The sequence below is a fragment of the Cyberlindnera jadinii genome (genome assembly GCF_001661405.1).
Source record: "Cyberlindnera jadinii NRRL Y-1542 unplaced genomic scaffold CYBJAscaffold_2, whole genome shotgun sequence".
Classification (NCBI taxonomy): Eukaryota; Fungi; Ascomycota; class Saccharomycetes; order Phaffomycetales; family Wickerhamomycetaceae; genus Williopsis; species Williopsis jadinii.
Window position 1 is genome coordinate 890,160 of NW_017963653.1, and position 18,053 is coordinate 908,212.

The following is an 18,053-nucleotide window of genomic DNA, read 5'->3' on the forward strand; positions in this document are numbered from 1 at the left end:
CCGGAGAAGATCCACCAGCACAACACCCCCTTTGTTATTATGTCCAAACAGAGATTGAACCTCATTACTGGGCCGCTAGGAGCAAGCAAACAGCACCAATGACCTCTACGATTCCCTATGATCCAGACGAGTTCGATAACAATCCGTTTGCCGAACCGTCTGGCTCCGTTTTGGGGGGCTCTGCGATCTCGTCCGCCGCAACTGCCACCACCCCGAAGACCCCACCAAATGAAGGGATAGTTGAAGAACACGCTGCTGAGCCAGACAGCGAGGTCAATGACGGCTCTCACGACGATGGCGAGTCACACACAGCTGGCTCAAAGGACACGGTGGAAGAAGAGGACGCTAAGCCAACGGAAAGTGCACCAGGCGCTAAGACGTTGACCCTTATCCCTGAGAGATGTGAGGACCCATCTCTCTACACCATCACGGTGAAGGTGACGAGCCTGGAGAGAAGTGGGTCGTTAGTCAACAAGAAGGAGAACCCTGCGGTGATATTCGACCTGAGTACGAACATCACGCACTTCCGGAAGAAAATGTACAAGGGTGTTAAGAAGTCATATGCCGAGTTCCATCTCTTCTGGAAGTTCCTGAACGGTGCTAACCCTGAGTGCTTTGTTCCAGCTATTCCATTGGCATATACGAACTTCGGTATTCTAAACGAGGAGGATTACAAGAGAACGCTTCACAGCTTCCAGGTGTGGTTTAGCAGAATCACGGGGAATCCAATCCTGGTTCGCAACGAGGAGTTTGTATTCTTTGTTGAGAGCGATTTTGGAACGTACTCTCCAATTCACAAGTCTGAGCTGCCAGCCACGGGGTTGAAGCGGAAGACTTTGAAACAGTTCCAGCCACCATATGACGAAGTGTTGGAGTTGGCCGAGTTCAGGCCCTTGGTGAAATCCACGTACCAAAACGCCAAATCTTCCATTGAGAAACTGGAGAAGCTATCCAAGTTGAGGAGACAACTGGGACAGCACGAGAATGAACTCGGGGCCATGATCGCAGAGCTTTGCGTGCTGGAAACAACACATCCAGGTATGCAGAACATGTGGAAGAAGTTTGGGAAGACTCTGACCACGGTTGGGGACCTGGATAGTGTGATGGGAAGTTACGAGCTGGCGACACTCGGTGATGGATTACAAGGCATTATAAACGACGGGTACATCATCAAGGAGGCCCTGACAAATAGACATCTTCTGATGCGGGACCTGATCAACGCACAGGCTACGACCAAGGTGAAGCACGAGTCCGCTCGCAAGTTGAGGAACAAGAGGGACATCAACCCCATCAAAGTGGACGAGGCGATCAGATCCCTGGAGGAGGCCACAGGCTACGAGGACGAGCTCTCCAAGAAGATCAAGCGGATCACCGAGGAGATGCTCATCGAGAAGAAGGAGTACATGGCGCAGCTGGACGAGCAGATCAAGGCCATAATGAGGGACTTTGTCGTCAAGCGGATCGACCATGAGAGACGCAAGCTGCGTGTGCTGGAGAAGGTCAGAATCGACGTCAGGCTCGTCGACGAGAACGGCGGGCTCGCACGACTCGGCAGAGAGTCCTACCCGCTCACCACCAAGAACGTGCTAACGTCGAGCCAAACCCTCGACGGCGACAGCTGGAGCGGCGACCGCAAGGTCTCACACGTCTCCCGTGATCTGTTGAACAACGACGACGACAACGACGCCATGGAACACGACGACGCTCAGCACGACTCAGCACAAGCTCAGGCCCCAGACGACGCTGCCGACGAGACGCCGCTCGATGCCCGCAACGCAGCCTCTCTGCTCGGAGGCAGCACTTTCTAACCACATGTGTATCTAATTGAACTGTATCACCACCAACCATCCAACGCTGAGCTGCCCTGTGTAGCCCTCCGCTGCGTAACCATCACCGCACGCCCCGGGAACCGTAGCACGGTCCCAGCGTGGCCGCACCGGGAGCGTGCGCTGTGCGTGCGCGTACCGGCTCATTGCCGTTAAAAATTTTGTGCTTTTGTGGTTTTTGGCCTTTGGCGCATGAAAAAATTTTTCCACTTCGCAGACGAAAAACAACACAGCGAAGGGAAGAGAAAAAAATTTCCCTCCCTTTTCCCTCTTTCTCTTTCTTTGAAATAGTTCCCTTCACTATCGTAATCTCCATAATTAAAACAACAAGATGGGTGAGTATCGACGTTGAAGCGACGGTTGTTTGTCTGCGTGTGCTTGTCCTCTCGCGGCGTGTCTGCCGCCCGTGTGGTTTGGCGGGTGTGGTTGTTGTGGTTTGTGGTGATTTGAAGCTGGCGGTCTGTGCTTGCGCATTGTTTGCGGGCATTGGCGGGTGGCGATGATGTGGTTGGCCACAGGGAGACAACCCGTGAGAGGAGGAGACGAGCGGATGTGCGGTGAGCGAAGCAGTACTAACAAGCGGTTTGATAGTGAATTTCACAGTTGATCAAATGCGTGCCTTGATGGACGTTGTTACCAACGTTCGTAACATGTCCGTCATTGCCCACGTCGATCACGGTAAATCTACCTTGACCGATTCCCTTGTCCAGCGTGCCGGTATTATCTCTGCTGCCAAGGCTGGTGAGGCTCGTTTCACCGATACCAGAAAGGATGAGCAGGAGCGTGGTATTACCATCAAGTCCACTGCCATCTCCCTTTACTCTGAGATCTCTGACGACGATGTCAAGGACATCAAGCAAAAGACCACTGGTAACTCCTTCTTGATCAACTTGATCGATTCCCCAGGTCACGTTGATTTCTCCTCCGAGGTCACTGCCGCTTTGCGTGTTACCGATGGTGCTCTTGTCGTTGTCGACTGTGTTGAAGGTGTCTGTGTCCAAACTGAGACCGTCTTGCGTCAAGCTCTTGGTGAGAGAATCAAGCCAGTTGTCGTCATCAACAAGGTTGACAGAGCTTTGCTTGAGTTGCAAGTCACCAAGGAGGACTTGTACCAATCTTTCTCCAGAACTGTTGAATCCGCCAACGTTATCATTGCTACCTACACTGACAAGGTTTTGGGTGATGTCCAAGTTTACCCAGAGCGTGGTACCGTTGCCTTCGGTTCCGGTTTGCACGGTTGGGCCTTCACTGTCCGTCAATTCGCTACCAGATACTCCAAGAAGTTTGGTGTTGACAGAGCTAAGATGATGGAGAGATTGTGGGGTGACTCTTACTTCAACCCAAAGACCAAGAAGTGGACCAACAAGGACAGAGACGCCGATGGTAAGCCATTGGAGCGTGCTTTCAACATGTTCATCTTGGACCCAATCTTCAGATTGTTCTCTGCTATCATGAACTTCAAGAAGGATGAGATCCCAATGCTTTTGGAGAAGTTGGAGATCACCTTGAAGGGTGACGAGAAGGACCTCGAAGGTAAGGCTTTGTTGAAGATCGTTATGAAGAAGTTCTTGCCAGCTGCTGATGCTCTTTTGGAGATGATTGTCATCCACTTGCCATCCCCAGTTACTGCTCAATTCTACAGAGCTGACACTTTGTACGAAGGTCCATCTGATGACGTTACCTGTCAATCCATCAAGAACTGTGATCCAAACGCTGATTTGGTTCTTTACGTCTCCAAGATGGTTCCAACCTCTGATAAGGGTCGTTTCTACGCTTTCGGTCGTGTCTTCGCTGGTACTGTTAAGTCTGGTCAAAAGGTTAGAATCCAAGGTCCAAACTACGTTCCAGGTAAGAAGGAGGACTTGTTCGTCAAGGCTATCCAAAGAGTTGTTCTTATGATGGGTAGATTCGTCGAGCCAATTGATGACTGTCCAGCTGGTAACATTGTTGGTTTGGTTGGTATTGATCAATTCTTGTTGAAGTCTGGTACTCTTACTACCAACGAGACCGCTCACAACATGAAGGTTATGAAGTTCTCTGTCTCCCCAGTTGTGCAAGTTGCTGTTGAGGTCAAGAACGCTTCTGACTTGCCAAAGTTGGTTGAAGGTTTGAAGAGATTGTCCAAGTCTGATCCATGTGTCTTGTGTCAAATGAACGAGTCTGGTGAGCACATTGTTGCTGCTACTGGTGAATTGCACTTGGAGATCTGTTTGCAAGATTTGGAGAACGATCACGCTGGTGTTCCATTGAAGATCTCTCCACCAGTTGTCTCCTACAGAGAGACTGTTGAGGGTGAGTCCTCCATGGTTGCTTTGTCTAAGTCTCCAAACAAACATAACCGTATCTACTTGAAGGCCGAGCCATTGGGTGAGGAGGTTTCCGTCGCTATTGAGACCGGTAAGGTTTCCCCAAGAGACGATTTCAAGGCTCGTGCTAGAGTCTTGGCTGACGAGTTCGGTTGGGATGTCACTGATGCCAGAAAGATCTGGTGTTTCGGTCCAGAAGGTACCGGTCCAAACGTTGTTGTTGACCAAACCAAGGCTGTCCAATACTTGTCTGAAATCAAGGACTCTGTTGTCTCTGGTTTCGCTTGGGCTTCCGGTGCTGGTCCAATTTTGGATGAGAAGTTGCGTGGTATCCGTTTCAACATCATGGATGTTACCTTGCACGCTGATTCTATCCACAGAGGTGCTGGTCAAATCTTGCCAACTATGAGAAGAGTTACTTACGCTGCTATGTTGTTGGCTGAGCCAAGAATCCAAGAGCCAGTCTTCCTTGTTGAGATTCAATGTCCAGAGTCCGCTGTCGGTGGTATCTACTCTGTCTTGAACAAGAAGAGAGGTCAAGTCATCTCCGAGGAGCAAAGACCAGGTACTCCATTGTTCACTGTCAAGGCTTACTTGCCAGTTAACGAGTCCTTCGGTTTCACCGGTGAGTTGAGACAAGCTACTGGTGGTCAAGCTTTCCCACAGATGGTGTTCGACCACTGGGCTACTTTGGGTACTGACCCACTTGACCCAACCTCTAAGGCTGGTGAGATTGTCATTGCTGCTCGTAAGAGACAAGGTTTGAAGGAGGAAGTTCCACCATACACTGAGTACTACGACAAGTTGTAAGCTGAGTTTTAGTTGTATACGTCCAATTCAATTTTTAACCGATTCTGAACATAAATTGTTATCGTTTGTAGCCTTTCTAGGTTCAACTATTATGCAACTCCTAGACTTTGTATAAGTTACACTTGCATTTGCATGGGACTCGTGCGTTGGTGATAAAACCTAAAAGGATCCTCCGTACGATATTTTTTGGCAGCTGCTTCGTCAACGGTCTCATCTCGGACCGTGTTTCCAGTACAGTCTTAACCGTCAGTTTCTTCCAGAGCTCTCTGCCTACTGCTGATGTAAAGCCTGTAGCTGAGGTTTCTGAAATGGAAGCCGAAAGATGAAGCACAGCGAAGACACCCAAACCTCGGCTGTGATATCCGGTACTGGATCTACAGTTGAATCTTTGTAGAAGCTGGGAACATCTCGGAAGATCATACTCATGTTTCTGTAAAATATAGTACAACATAATATTTGAGGGGCTAATTATCAAGCTCATTAACCCGAAGGTTTGTTCCTCTAATCAGCCAACGACGTTCCGTCTGCTCTCCAGTTGTTCCAGCATGAGTTTCAACAAGTAAATGTGGAACTTGGAGTTGAAATGAACGTTGGACTGGTATGCCAGCATTTGCAAGCCATCTTCTCCGAGTAAGACTCTCAGTAGCTTTACAGAGATGTAACACACCACAAACAAGCTCGAAGCAGCCGACACAACAAAGTTTTCGTCAGATATGAAGGTGATGACAGTGGTGTGTGCATTCTTTTCAAAGCATTGTTGATTGATGTGTGTGCCGAGTTGAACCTCATTAGTGGAGAGAAACACCTCGTTCTGTAATTTGGAGATCACCAGCTCGTTGAATAACTTATTTTTGGCCAGCTCTTCTGCTGGATCGATCCAATTTGTGCTCTGATTGTAAGCATATCTGGCAGCAGTGTAGGTCAGGCTCGAGTCACTCATCGTTTGGAAAGAACTCAGAACGTACATATTGCCGACATACGTGTTGAGAGGCGGTTCATGAAGCTTGTCCGAAACTGTGTCGTTGAAGCAGTTGAAATATATCACAATTTTAAGATTCTGCAGATTGAAGTCACTCTGTTGCACAAAGTTATGGATTCGTGTGTTCAACACCCTTAGCAGGTTCTCGTCATTTCTGAAGTGGCTGATATTGGTTTCGGGATCTTTGACAAACATAGTGCATGCATACGTGGGTAACGCAACGATGAGTGTGTCGTTGGTGTACAAGCCAAAGTTTTGTTCCAAGGCCATTGACAAGAAACAGTCCAAGTTGGCAGGGAAATTGGATTGGGCATGAAACAAGGAGGCCAAAGTGAAGGATGTAATTTTAATCGTTGATCCAATAGTTGGAATAGTCATATTCTCCGCAAACTGTGGAAGGTTTTGCAAAGGCTCAAAATCAGTGAAGAGATCCTCAAAGGAAGGCATCTTATGTGTCTGATGAGAGGCTTGCAACTGTGGCAGCGAAGTTGGAAGAGAGTACGAGGTGCCCATAGCCGGTGGATAGACTGAGGAAGGATATGTGTTTGGCAATGAAACCATTGGTACAAGTGGCAATGACTGAGCTTGAAGGTTATGCGACATGGACTGAGATTGGTGTTGATTTTGTTGGTTTTGATGTGAGATATGTTGCTGTTGATGATGTTGTTGTGCGTGAAAATGTTGCTGCTGATGTTGTTGCTGCTGATGGTGGAAGATCTGATGGTTTGAATCCAGGTTATTTGCAAAAGAGTGCTGTGTGATCTGCTCTTGCTGTAACACTTGGTTATTTCTGTTTGCGTTTCTCCGTTTTTGACACAGGTTTTTTCCAATGGTTGAATAAATCTCATAAAGAATTTGTTCTGTAGAGAGCTCCTTTATTGTATTAATCTTGAGAACACGCCCACGGTGACACGATGCACATGTGATGAAAGAAGTCGGTGACTTTATAAGGTAGTGTGAGTCTCTAATGACTAAATGCGAGTGATGAGCCTTAATTGCGTCGTACTTTGAAAGTTTGGACGGCTTTAAAACTTTGTCTTTGATTAGATTCTTATAAGCAGTTTTCGTCTCTTCAGCACTTCTAGGAACATCACCTATCAGCTTGTTGTTTGATTCAGAGGCACTAGAGGTGGCTCTGTTGTCGTTAACTGTAAAGTCCATTGTCAAAGATGGGCTTTCCGGCTCTTTCAAGTAGGCTGCTGGCGTTGAGACAAAGTATTGGATGTGGAAAGACCAGATGTCACAACTGAGAACACCAAAACTCCACCAGGGTGTCCCCACTGCACTAGTGTTCGAAACAGGGAACTGGGAGTACTTTTAAACTATCAACTGAGGGTGTATAAGGGAAAAGAGCAGTTTTTTTGTGATTTGATTTCCCTCCCATGTCGCTTTCTGCCATGTATGTTTATACGTATGTACGTACGGAGGGGGCCCAAGGAAATTCAGGCCAACCGGTTTATACCTGAAGTTCCAGAGCTGTAATCTCTTTGCTGTACATGATCTTTCAAACACACATATTCCCACATCACTCCAGGGACTATCAGAGACTTTCAGTGAACCAAGGACTAGGTTTTGCTGGTTAAAGCCTGATAATAATTATGGAAAGACTGGGTTTGGAAAGATCCGAAGATGATATGAGTCCCAGGCCTGCAGTGACAGCATCAGCCGTCCGGCTGTTGTTTCCTTGCCGTAAACACCGACCGCGTCTGTGACTACCGATGATCCCATATTGACGGGACACATGGCGTTATACTTTTCTTTTTCCTTTCCTCTTTGGATATTAGAGGTGGGTAGGGTGGGCAGTGAGGGAGACACGGAATGTGGGTAATAAGCAATGGGTAGCGTGTGTAAAGGCCAGCTGAGGATGGGGTCACTTTTCACCCGTTACCGGGATGTGGTTTGTTTACCTTTTTGCTGTTCTTCCGAACCATACACCCAATCAATCGAATGGACTGTAAAACATATGGCTTTCATCAACAACAGCACGCTAAGCAGATGACTACGAGGTTTTTTCCAGTGAGGTTGCTAGATCTGATTGACAAAGTGCTGATGTTATACATCGTGTTTGTATCTCTTATACAAAGTAAGCTCTTTCAATATTACAGGAAGATGTCCATCTCAAGTTACGGAATATGTCTACAGCCCATTGTATCTATTCTTCCGTATTGAAAAGCACTTATCTTCCCTCCATTCTCTGAAGATGTTTCACAAGAGCAACTGTAACCGTTATTGATGTTGAGCTTTTTTTTTGAACCCATTCGAGTGCTGAAACCTCATTTCACATCCCAGGGGTAATGTAAAACCGCCTTGTCATTATCTGCAACAGTGTTTGTGCTGACCCATAGAGGCCGTACATGTACCTACACAGTCTACCTGCCTCCACTGTAATACTCTCGTACTGGCTTCAAACAAGGACTGTCCGTGTCAAGAGTAAAGACATGAAAGATAAGCAATGGTGAGTTAGTTAGTTCTGTAGCTTGGAATCTTCTAAAAGCATTACAATGAAGAGAGGCTTACCTAAGACCTGGTTCTTGACAAAACAAATCTATTTCCATCACAGTTTGAACGCTTTTTATCAAGTGAATTGAGAATGCTGATGTGCGTGTTGAGTTTCTGATTTTTGTTGCTGATGAAGTATTAGAAGCCGACCTATCTGGGCATTGATTGGTAATCTCATGAGATTTGGTGAAGTTGATTTCGTAATGATGACAAACACAAGCCAGTTTCTCGTAAGGGTGGACACGCGTGTCTTTGAAGCACCACATATCAACGTTTCAACCTATAGCTTATTGGAAGTGTTTGTTTCTCAATGTATATCACAGGCACTTCAAAAAAAAGACCTGTCAAAGAGTAATGTTTCATATGGACATATATTTACACCATTCTACAAGTTGAAGTATCTTAACAATACCAGTGGATATCTTTCCAAGACTTAGTTTTGATACAAATGACAAACTGTAACTACATACAGAAAGAGTAGTTGAAGCATAGAGCACCTGGTGAAAGGGGTGGGAGGATCATCACATACTACTTTAGTAAATTGTTGACTCCAGATCTGCTCACCTGTAAGAACGTACTACAAAAACTGTCAAAGAACATTCCTTTTCCTGACTACAGGGACAAACAAACTTAGCCTTAAATAATCTTCAGTAAATGATCATAGTTTCCCTCCGTAAAGAAGAATAACTCCAGATGAATGCTGGCTCATATAATGAGCTAGTCTCTGGCTTACTAAGGAATTGGCTAGTTGATGTCCGAACAGCAGAGACATCTTTGTAAGTAGTTGGTGATTTTAATTATAAACGTAAAACGAGTGACCATCCGTAGAAACTTTGACGGCTGTCAATTCACCTAGGTAAAGGTCGATTACCCTTTACCGTGAATCTATTGACACAGGTTGTTATCAAATACGATCTCTGCAGCTGTGGGCATCTATAATGAATTACAAATAGTGCTCATAAAGGTGACCATTATATGTGAAATACAGGATATATCAGATGATCTTACCTTGCAGAGAACGCAAATAACTTTAGAAAACATACATAAATTTTGAGAAGCGATCATGACTTAGAAGTGAATATCTAAAATATCTTGGGTTCTTTTTTAGAAACCAGTCCACGAATTATCAGGATTCATCGCATAAGAACTTTGCAAGAAGATATGGCTGGAATAGTAGTACTGCTTTCACTACTGTTCCTCAATCATAATAGGAAAGCAACCATAACAACAGCATCATCATCATCATCGTCACTGTAAGTTGCCATAGGGATTTGCTTTTGTACGGATAGAGCCGCCTGAACAAATAAACAGCCTGTGTGTTGCGCATGGGGTTAGTCTCGTTAATTTTACATGCTGTTTGCTTTTGATGCAGAGAAGATCCAGCCTTCAACCGGACGCAGACAGGACGTATACAAATGAATAAGACATGACAGATGTGTAAAGTCGGCACTTATACTTTGCATCAACCGATCTCCGACAAATAATATCCGGAGAAGCTTAGAAGCTTGGAATGAACGGAAAACAGTTGAACCCGTCAATTGAATAACCTATGTATGGACATTGGGTATGGACAATGGGATCTCTAAACAACTGTATCTGGGTCCATGTATTTTGTAGAGATGGGGAAAACCCACCAGTTTGACTTTGACAGGCTCCAGTAGATTATGTGTATTGACAGTGATGTGAAAGATCTTTTGAAAGTCTAAACGGACTATAAACTTGGTTTGGCCCAACAATGGAACGGTATAGATAATAAGACGACTGCTGGTGATTACCGGCATACACTGGTACGATTTTGAAGTAGAGGTACATAGTGCAGTTTCAGTATCACACCCTCAAAGTTTGAACCTTCCATCCCCCGCCCGTGTGTTCATCATGAAAAAGAAATAATGGAATGCGTATATGATGCATTACGAAAGACATGTTCATAAGTGAAGCACTGATTGTGACCATAACAAGAAACATCTAACCACAATATAAACATAGGAGGAATATTGGCTAATCACTTTTCGTGCTTGTTTGGTGCTTTTGCTAGCATTGCATGGTCAACTTTTACAGTGTTGTGGGTGTGCCTAATTGTTTGGACCTGTTCGTTCACTCAATTGCTATGTATAAGAACAAGCCTGAACATTATAAGCGCACGAAACAGGAGTACACATCGGAATTTCCAACTGTTCATACCCAGTGATCACATTGTAAGCACAAGCTCGTCTTGAGTGTTTGAGTTGTACAAGAATTACAGCTAATGTACGAGCAGGAAAAACGCCATTGCATGGAATTGCATTCGAGTCCCACCGCTGCTTTTAGTGGAGCTGCGAGTTGGTTTGATGTAGAGTCGGAACTTTGAGAACGGGGACTACGGCGCCTGTCGGCATGAAGCAAATCGTTAGTAAGCTACGGTATGGACCACATCACAGAAGTCCAATGTTTACGTTTGGCATGGAGGATCGGATCAGCTCAAAACAAAAACAAACAACAAAGGCCTAACGCTCGAACTGGTCAGGATCACTGTGCCACCCAAACGCTCGTATAACCAGACTTTATTCACAGGATCTAGCGGAACAGCATGAGCGATCAATATAAAGATTACCAAACACTTTTGCGACTGATAAACCACCAGGTGGCACGTATTGGTGGGCCTTTTAGACTCGACACAAAGCTATCACGTCTGGCAAACAAGCACAGGTACTCCTCTAAAGCTGCGCAGTCAGCACTGCATTCAAGTAAGTCCTTTTCCATTTCTGGTTCCTTTGCAGCTTGTGTTTTTAGTCTGTTGATCTAACATTTGTAGTAAATCACCAGTTGAGGCGCCATGTTCAATTGTACTTTTCTAAACAAGCTATATCACAAGTTGGTGATCAGATTGAAGAGATTTGGAAACAGCGGGATGAGGAGTCTATGAATGCGCTCCGGAAGGTTGAATCTGTCGATATCCCAATCAACATACAGCCTATTGAGAAACTATACGTATTGAATGACGTTTTGGAATCTGTCAACGCGCTTCCCGAAGTAGAAGGGAGCAAATACAACTTCTATAATGTCAAACGACAAGAGCTTGAGGAGAAAGTGAGTAATATACAGCGATTAAGAGCAAAGAAACAGCTTCTATCCAATTATGGTCGATTAATTCGTCAAAAGCTCGGGTCAAGAACCAACATCCAGAACATTTTGATGCCACCAAACAATGAACAACGAGATGAGATGGCAAAGGCCATTATTGCACTGGAAAGGTTAACTAGCCTGGAAGGACCTAGGAAGGACAAAATCAGGAGTTTACTCAAGAGTAAAAGGCTATAGGTGGATTCCAATTGCTTTGCTCTGTCGTTATATGGATTCCTATAACTACAAAAGCCTGTCAAAAAGTGAAAAAGAGAATGCAACGTAGATATTACTTAATAAACTTTTAGTAACAAACCGGGAGTTTAATCGAACAAACCGAATCCCATGTCGTCGTCAGACTCCTCCTTAGCCTCCTCCTCTTCTTCAGCAGCGGCCTCCTCAGCAGCGGCACCAGCAGAGGCACCAGCAGCTGGAGCAGCACCACCGGTTGGAACAGAAGCCAACTTGGCGTTACCAGCAGCAATAACCTCGTCCAAGGTCTTACCCTCGAGGGACTCCAACAAAGCAGAGATTCTGGACTCCTCAGCTTCAATACCAGCAGCCTCCAAGACGGTCTTGATGTCAGCAACAGCTGGGGTGGCGTTACCACCTTGAACAAGCAACAAATAAGCGGCCAAGTACTTCATCTTTAATGGATAATAGAATAATCAGTTTAAGCGGGCAAAGTGTCAGCGGACTATTCCTTGAAGAAAGTTTTTCAATACAAAAGTTGATGATGTTAGTTCATTGATTTTCTGAAAATTTTCCACCCCCACCGGACACAACCACCAACAATCACAGCGCGGTAAACTTCGCGGGTAAAGTTAAATCCGGTAAACTAACATGTGACCTCCGTCAGCGTTAGCGAATGTTGCGTCCCCTCGGATCAAGTGATCCTGCTGCTAGAGGTGTGTAAACAGGCAAAACAAATCCGAAAACAAAAAGCACAGTCACCATCCGTACACCACAACAAAAACGGTTGGCACACGATCGCAAGAAAAAAATCTGAGCCATCTTCGCTGCTGCGCCTAGTCTGCTAGCTGGACCGTCGTTCAACCTTATTGCCCGAGCCTGTGAAAGGGGCCACAACCCGCCTCCAGTCTGCCTTGGAAGTTCAGCGCGCGCTGCTCAAAGTTAGCGCTGCAGTGTCACCCAGTACAGCGCACGCGCTGTTTGCCCAGAACCTTATGTATGTACCAGGAACATCCACATCTCGATTTTCTCTGTGGAGAGCCTCCTGTTGAAGCCTTCTATTTTTATTCCTCTAGTTGTTTGCACGGTCTAGGCTAAGTCTGTGTTCCATGGCGAAGTCTCATAACAAGGTATATTTGCTCTGGATCATTGGAAGTGCCACCAGTTGTGTCTCTGACCGGCCATTGTGCTGCCTTTGTAAGGGCCCGCCGGGCCAGCCCCCAATACAGACAGATGATCTGCATTAATAAACCTTGTAGGATTCACAGTGTAGCATCCTACACAACGCAACGATTAACCCACTACAGTATCTGTGTTTTGGTTCGTTAATGTTTGGATTAGAGTCTGTTGGTCTATATGTATCTATCATTAGTGATGTCATCAATATCAAACAAAGCTAAGGCTAGTTCTGTGTATTGATCCGTAGTCATGTCTTCGACAAGAGGTAAGGTCACTGCTGTCTTGAAATGCAGAAATTGCATCAAATCTTTGGAGGGAATCATCCGGGATTTTCTCAAAGCCATCATCTTCAGACATCCCGACCCATAGTGAATGGCTCACTTCTAGAATGCTGGATGAATGCGACATCGTGCTTTCAAACGTTGCCAAACTTGGCGTGGAAGAGTGTGTGGATAAAGTCTGGTTTTCTGTATCGTCGAGACTTTTCGGCAGCATTGATGAACGCTTTGATTCTTGAGCGCGCTGCTGTTTGGTGAAGAGTCTATAATCTTCCAGCGCAAGAGAGAGGTTGTCCTTCACCTCTGGTTCTTTCTTTATCGGCTCTTCAAGAACAGGTGCTTCTTGTAAATCGACAAAGTTGAAGTCCCCATCATCATGGTCCTCCTCGTCAGCGTTGAATAGCTTTTCGTAAAAGGCCAGCTCTTTAGGGTCAGCTTTATCATGCTGTGACTTGAGTTGTTTGAAGTCATGCTGCGACAAGAACTTGCGTTGGTGTGACATTCTCTTTGTTGGTTCTCTGAGAGGGAAAGTCGTTGTAGACTGACGATTCTGAACACGGTTGTGCGTACTGCTCGTACTGTTATCACGAACGTGACCACGATGTTGGGCGGAACTCAAGCCAGCTGGTGATCCCTTTAGAAGCTTCTGATGGGATATCTCTGATATACAGCCTGCATGGTTAATAACAGGCTTTACAGCTTCTGCCTTGGAAAATATGTTCCAGTGTTTGCTCTTTCCCTGTGATCCTTTGCTTTTGAACATTTGGGTGAACTATGACGGCCCGTGCAGCAGTAATGTTGGGGATTAATCCGATTCGAACAGTGTTATATGTTGATGGAAAATAGAGGTTCCAAGATGGATGTTGCTTTCTATCAAACACAGCACGAAGTGTATATGGGAGCTATATCAACAAGGAATGCTTTTCCCTTGCTTTTTGGGGAAAGGTTGGTTTATTTTATATATTCACGGGAAAGAAGTTGAAATCAGCTTATAACCTTAATCGTTACATGCACGAGAATCCACACGCGTCTTGAAGCCATTTTCTTAAAAAAAACTCCTTTTAAACCTTTGACCGCAATCGCGTACGATGCGCGTCTGAAATTACCAAAATGTATGCCCTTTTAGGAATCTGGAGATGCAAACCATCTACAGACGCTCAAAGGTGCGACTTGGCTTATGCACCGTGGACTGGGGATGTGTGTACTTTGTATGATTTAGGTATATATACGAGTGACATTGGCAAGAGTCTGAAGCAATCATTTGACGTTTCACTTATTGCGAAAGGAATAGAGTACGGAATCGAAAACAGAGCCAGCTGGTACTGAACTCGGCACCAGCTCACCATACATGGGATCCTGATATATTATAGTGCATCAATACGTACACAGCTTAGTGGAATCTCAAGCAGTGGTCGTAGATCGAGTACCAGTTGGTCACTTTGAACCGCATTTCTCAATTCTTTGGACACAGGGCCAGCAAGTAGAAATGTAACCTAGTCTGTCTGCTTAAAGTCACTGCTTGATCAAAGGCTTATCATTGTAATTATGGGCCAAATGGCATTGTCTGGAAATGGACATGTTTTGTTGGAAGCAGGGAGATCAGACCAAACAAATTACAGTGCTGTTATAACATTAGGATAGCTTAAGGGTGCAGCAGTCATGGCCATTATGTAACTCGCATTCAAATGAACATTCAAGAAGAAGGAAATACAATCATCTACATGAAACTTGATAAAACTGATGAATACTTGACCAAAGTTGAGATACAGTTCATAAATTAGCATATTAAAAGGATCGAAGCCTGTACGATCTTACTAGCAATAATCAATAGGCCCACCTCATCTCCAGACAACTCCTGGAGGGTAATATCCCATAGGTACCGGCGGCCGAACAGGAGGACCGACAGTTTGCTTAATATGTGAAGGACCAGGTAGATGGGAGCCCAAGACTCTTGGTGGTTGGGCAAACTGTTGAGCTTGCATTGGTGATAATTGGCCCATTTGGTGCTGTGCTTGTGGTTGTGACTGTGGAAGAAGAGGTGGTGGTGGTTCTGTTGCCTGTACAGGCGACAAGCGATGTTGACTAAACCGTCTCTGCATTGGAACTGCTGGTGTTAACTGGGCAGAAGGTATTTGAGAAGAGCCTTGCTTTGGCCATTTAGTAACTTCCTTTTCTGTTGGGGTTCTCGTAGGTGTGCTTCCAGCCAAGCTACCGCGAGGCAACGGTAGATGATGGAACTTCTTGGAGTTTTCGTTAGACATCTCGTCTTCGGTATCGAATGAATCTTGGATAGCATTGATAACAATATCACGCAACAATGTCATAGGAGTTTCTGGAATTGGTCTTAGTGACGGGACAGGTGCTTCGCCCCTGGCTGCAGCTTGAAGAGAATGTGCTCTTTGTTCAGCTTGCGATGCCGCTCTCATTTCATTAGCAGCACGATAGCATGCCGCTGCTCTGGCGTAAGCATCGGCAGCATCGATGGCTTGGTCATCGCATCGCTCATAAACACACGCTAGACCATCCCATGCAGAGGCAGATGCCATGGCGCTGACAAGAGAGCCATCATCAACCAAGAGTCTTGCAGCTTGTGAGTAGGCAGCAAGTGCATCTGGTAATTGTCCCATTTTAAGATACAGGCTTCCCACTGCTAGCCAAGGTAGAGATGAGTCTCTGCCCTTTCTCAAAGAGAATTGGAAGGCATCATATGCTTGACGTGGATTGTCGGCGAGTGAGTACGCCTTACCCAAAAGATACCATGTTAAACAGTCCATTTCATCGTCGTAATTGGTGGCAGTTAAAGGAGTTAAAAGATTGATAGCATTATTTGGATCCTCTTGATGTTGATTGAAAGAAACAAGAGACAAGTATCCAAACATAAGACTAACCCTTCTGGTAAGTCCAGAGACTTGAATTGCATCACGACACACGGCAAGTGCTCCTTCAATGTCACCGTTTCTTTCACGAACATTGGCAAGGAGGCACCATAGAAGTTCTGCATCGACGTTAGCTTGAAGAGCAAAAGAAACAGCTGCTTGGAACTCTGAAACGGCAGCCTTCCAGTTTTGATCGGTCATTGCCATCAGTCCAAGCTTGTAATGACAGTGACGAGCAATATCGCATTCTTCTGGTGTGGTCCGTCTTTGAGTAACCATAGATAGAATTGTATGGTACAAGTGGTGTGAATGGGAAGGATTGAGATGGCTCATTGCATCAGCGGATATTAATAGGATTTTTGGGTCATTTGGCACAAGCCCTAGTGCCCTGTTTGCAGCCTGGTATGCTTGATCGTATTGTTTCAATGAAAAGTGAAGACCGGCAATCTCTCTCCATATTGCAGAATCGTTATTCAAACGAGGATGTTGTTGAAGCGCAGCCAACAGCAAATCAAGAGCCCTTTGTGGCTCCTTCTGGGTACACAGCGTTGTAGCTAAGCCTAAAAGAGATTCAGGGAGATCAGGAACAAAACGCAGAGATGATTCAAATGCTTTGAGAGCAACTGGAATAAGTTCAAGGGTGAGTGCACATTTCCCTAGAACATACCAGGTCCGTGAGGCCTCCGTTGCAAAATCTCTCTCCTGTTGTTCATCTTGAGCAGAATGAACTCTTTTATTTGGTTGTTGAGCAGGTGACAAGGAACGTTTCACCATTATAGCTGAGAAATGTTGTTTCAGTTCTTGTAGTTGGTAGAAAGCAAGAGGGAGAGACTGAATTTGTCAAATTCCAAATCATTTTTAAAAAATGGAACCGCCCCTTCAAAATTCACATTGCCGAGTTGACTTTAGTTTTCAACCTGGAAGATTGATATATACATAGGCGTACATATGTACATATGTGGGAATGGATGCAGATTTTACCTTTTGCAGAGATCATATGCAATAATATACATATATACTAGACCTTGCGTATGCAATATGCACCAACATGGTAATTTTCTAACATAAGATGTACCTATATGTAACTGATACACAGTGTCGGCCCTTACACGATGCAGCATGCTACATATACGCATAAGAAATGCAGACCTTTTTGCTGTAGACAGCACCAGGGCATTTGTTATGCAAATATTTGTGCATACATGGGTACCAACTTCCAAGCAATGGCGTTTCCACTACCTGAAATGTTTGTGTTTATATATAACATATGCATTGCATGCATACATCTATACATATATGTATGTACGTACGTACGTCCTCACCCAGTTAGACGTAGTTACTGGTGAGGGCATTTATAATACACACTACATATGCAGTGCTAATTTTTGCTTGTTTGGAGCATGGTTAATGATCTAGCTCATACGCTGTATAGTCATGAGTTAGCCAAGTCAAGAGTTTGCAAAATGGGGGGATAGGTGTAGGTTCAAGCTGTCTTTCATAATGAAATTTGGTAGTAAGCGGCATATTGGTTCGAAGCTATTCGGAAGCCTTTATGAATGACCCACCATGCATGAGGATGCAGACTTCAGTTTCACATTGACCTGTACGTTGTGTTGTAGCGTATTATCTGCAACTGGAAGTCAAATTTCATTTCCATACTCTGGCCCGCTGATTACCATGGAGTGATTGTTGACTAACTGGCATTCCTTGGGCGTATAATGTGCATTGTACAGCGCATATAACCAGTGGAAACTCTTCAATTGCCCAACCTCCACATCTCAGGTATTTGAGTTCAGGACCCGAAGTCAAATTATATAATTAACAAGAGCCCCAAGAATCTATACCCCCTTGTTCCAGTAGTCTTATGAATTCTAACGGTCGCCAAATAGTTTTCCCATATGGTGTTTTGCAACACTTAGGAGCCAAGCTTTCCATTTATGACACCATCTATTTTGTTTGGGGGACTAAATTGGTCACAAAGTTGATCACCGGCTTTGAAAACCCTCTTT

General features: G+C 45.0%; 7 protein-coding genes across 7 annotated transcripts; 4 read left to right on the forward strand and 3 right to left on the reverse strand.

Moving 5' to 3' along the window:
• Positions 1–98: 98 nt before the first annotated feature.
• On the forward strand, positions 99–1,808 carry VPS17 (retromer subunit VPS17; the record flags this gene model as incomplete). Its single annotated transcript, XM_020212491.1, has 1 exon — positions 99–1,808. The coding sequence occupies one exon, from the start codon at positions 99–101 to the stop codon at positions 1,806–1,808; it is 1,710 nt and encodes a 569-aa protein (XP_020072560.1).
• Positions 1,809–2,157: 349 nt separating this feature from the next.
• On the forward strand, positions 2,158–4,942 carry EFT1 (elongation factor 2; the record flags this gene model as incomplete). Its single annotated transcript, XM_020216806.1, has 2 exons — positions 2,158–2,161; positions 2,418–4,942. The coding sequence occupies 2 exons, from the start codon at positions 2,158–2,160 to the stop codon at positions 4,940–4,942; spliced, it is 2,529 nt and encodes an 842-aa protein (XP_020072561.1).
• Positions 4,943–7,716: 2,774 nt separating this feature from the next.
• On the forward strand, positions 7,717–8,350 carry CYBJADRAFT_166247 (uncharacterized protein). Its single transcript, XM_020214416.1, has one exon. The coding sequence runs from the start codon at positions 7,869–7,871 to the stop codon at positions 8,088–8,090; it is 222 nt and encodes a 73-aa protein (XP_020072562.1). The 5' UTR covers positions 7,717–7,868; the 3' UTR covers positions 8,091–8,350.
• Positions 8,351–10,908: 2,558 nt separating this feature from the next.
• On the forward strand, positions 10,909–11,805 carry CYBJADRAFT_166248 (uncharacterized protein). Its single transcript, XM_020214417.1, has 2 exons — positions 10,909–11,143; positions 11,212–11,805. The coding sequence occupies exons 1-2, from the start codon at positions 10,987–10,989 to the stop codon at positions 11,715–11,717; spliced, it is 663 nt and encodes a 220-aa protein (XP_020072563.1). The 5' UTR covers positions 10,909–10,986; the 3' UTR covers positions 11,718–11,805.
• Positions 11,806–11,842: 37 nt separating this feature from the next.
• Positions 11,843–12,151, reverse strand: RPP2B (ribosomal protein P2; the record flags this gene model as incomplete). The annotated part of the gene is made up of 1 exon (XM_020212282.2): positions 11,843–12,151. A coding segment is annotated over one exon (309 nt), but the record flags the coding sequence as incomplete, so codon positions are not given.
• Positions 12,152–13,026: 875 nt separating this feature from the next.
• Positions 13,027–14,066, reverse strand: CYBJADRAFT_166250 (uncharacterized protein). The gene has a single exon (XM_020214418.1). It carries the CDS (start codon positions 13,929–13,931, stop codon positions 13,098–13,100), a length of 834 nt encoding a protein of 277 aa, XP_020072565.1. The 5' UTR covers positions 13,932–14,066; the 3' UTR covers positions 13,027–13,097.
• A 940-nt stretch (positions 14,067–15,006) lies between these two features.
• CYBJADRAFT_171439 (tetratricopeptide repeat protein) lies at positions 15,007–16,818 on the reverse strand (the record flags this gene model as incomplete). Its single annotated transcript, XM_020216221.1, has 1 exon — positions 15,007–16,818. One exon carries the CDS (start codon positions 16,816–16,818, stop codon positions 15,007–15,009), a length of 1,812 nt encoding a protein of 603 aa, XP_020072566.1.
• Positions 16,819–18,053: the final 1,235 nt, after the last annotated feature.

What these genes read in the sequence shown, in the direction of transcription:
- CYBJADRAFT_166248 (XM_020214417.1), top strand. Translation starts at nt 10,987, where the DNA reads ATGAGCGATCAATATAAAGATTACCAAACACTTTTGCGACTGATAAAC. An exon ending in GCAGTCAGCACTGCATTCAA is followed by an intron (nt 11,144 to 11,211) that starts GTAAGTCCTTTT and finishes TAACATTTGTAG; the next exon opens with TAAATCACCAGTTGAGGCGC.
- CYBJADRAFT_166247 (XM_020214416.1), top strand. Translation starts at nt 7,869, where the DNA reads ATGGACTGTAAAACATATGGCTTTCATCAACAACAGCACGCTAAGCAG.
- CYBJADRAFT_166250 (XM_020214418.1), bottom strand. Translation starts at nt 13,931, where the DNA reads ATGTTCAAAAGCAAAGGATCACAGGGAAAGAGCAAACACTGGAACATA.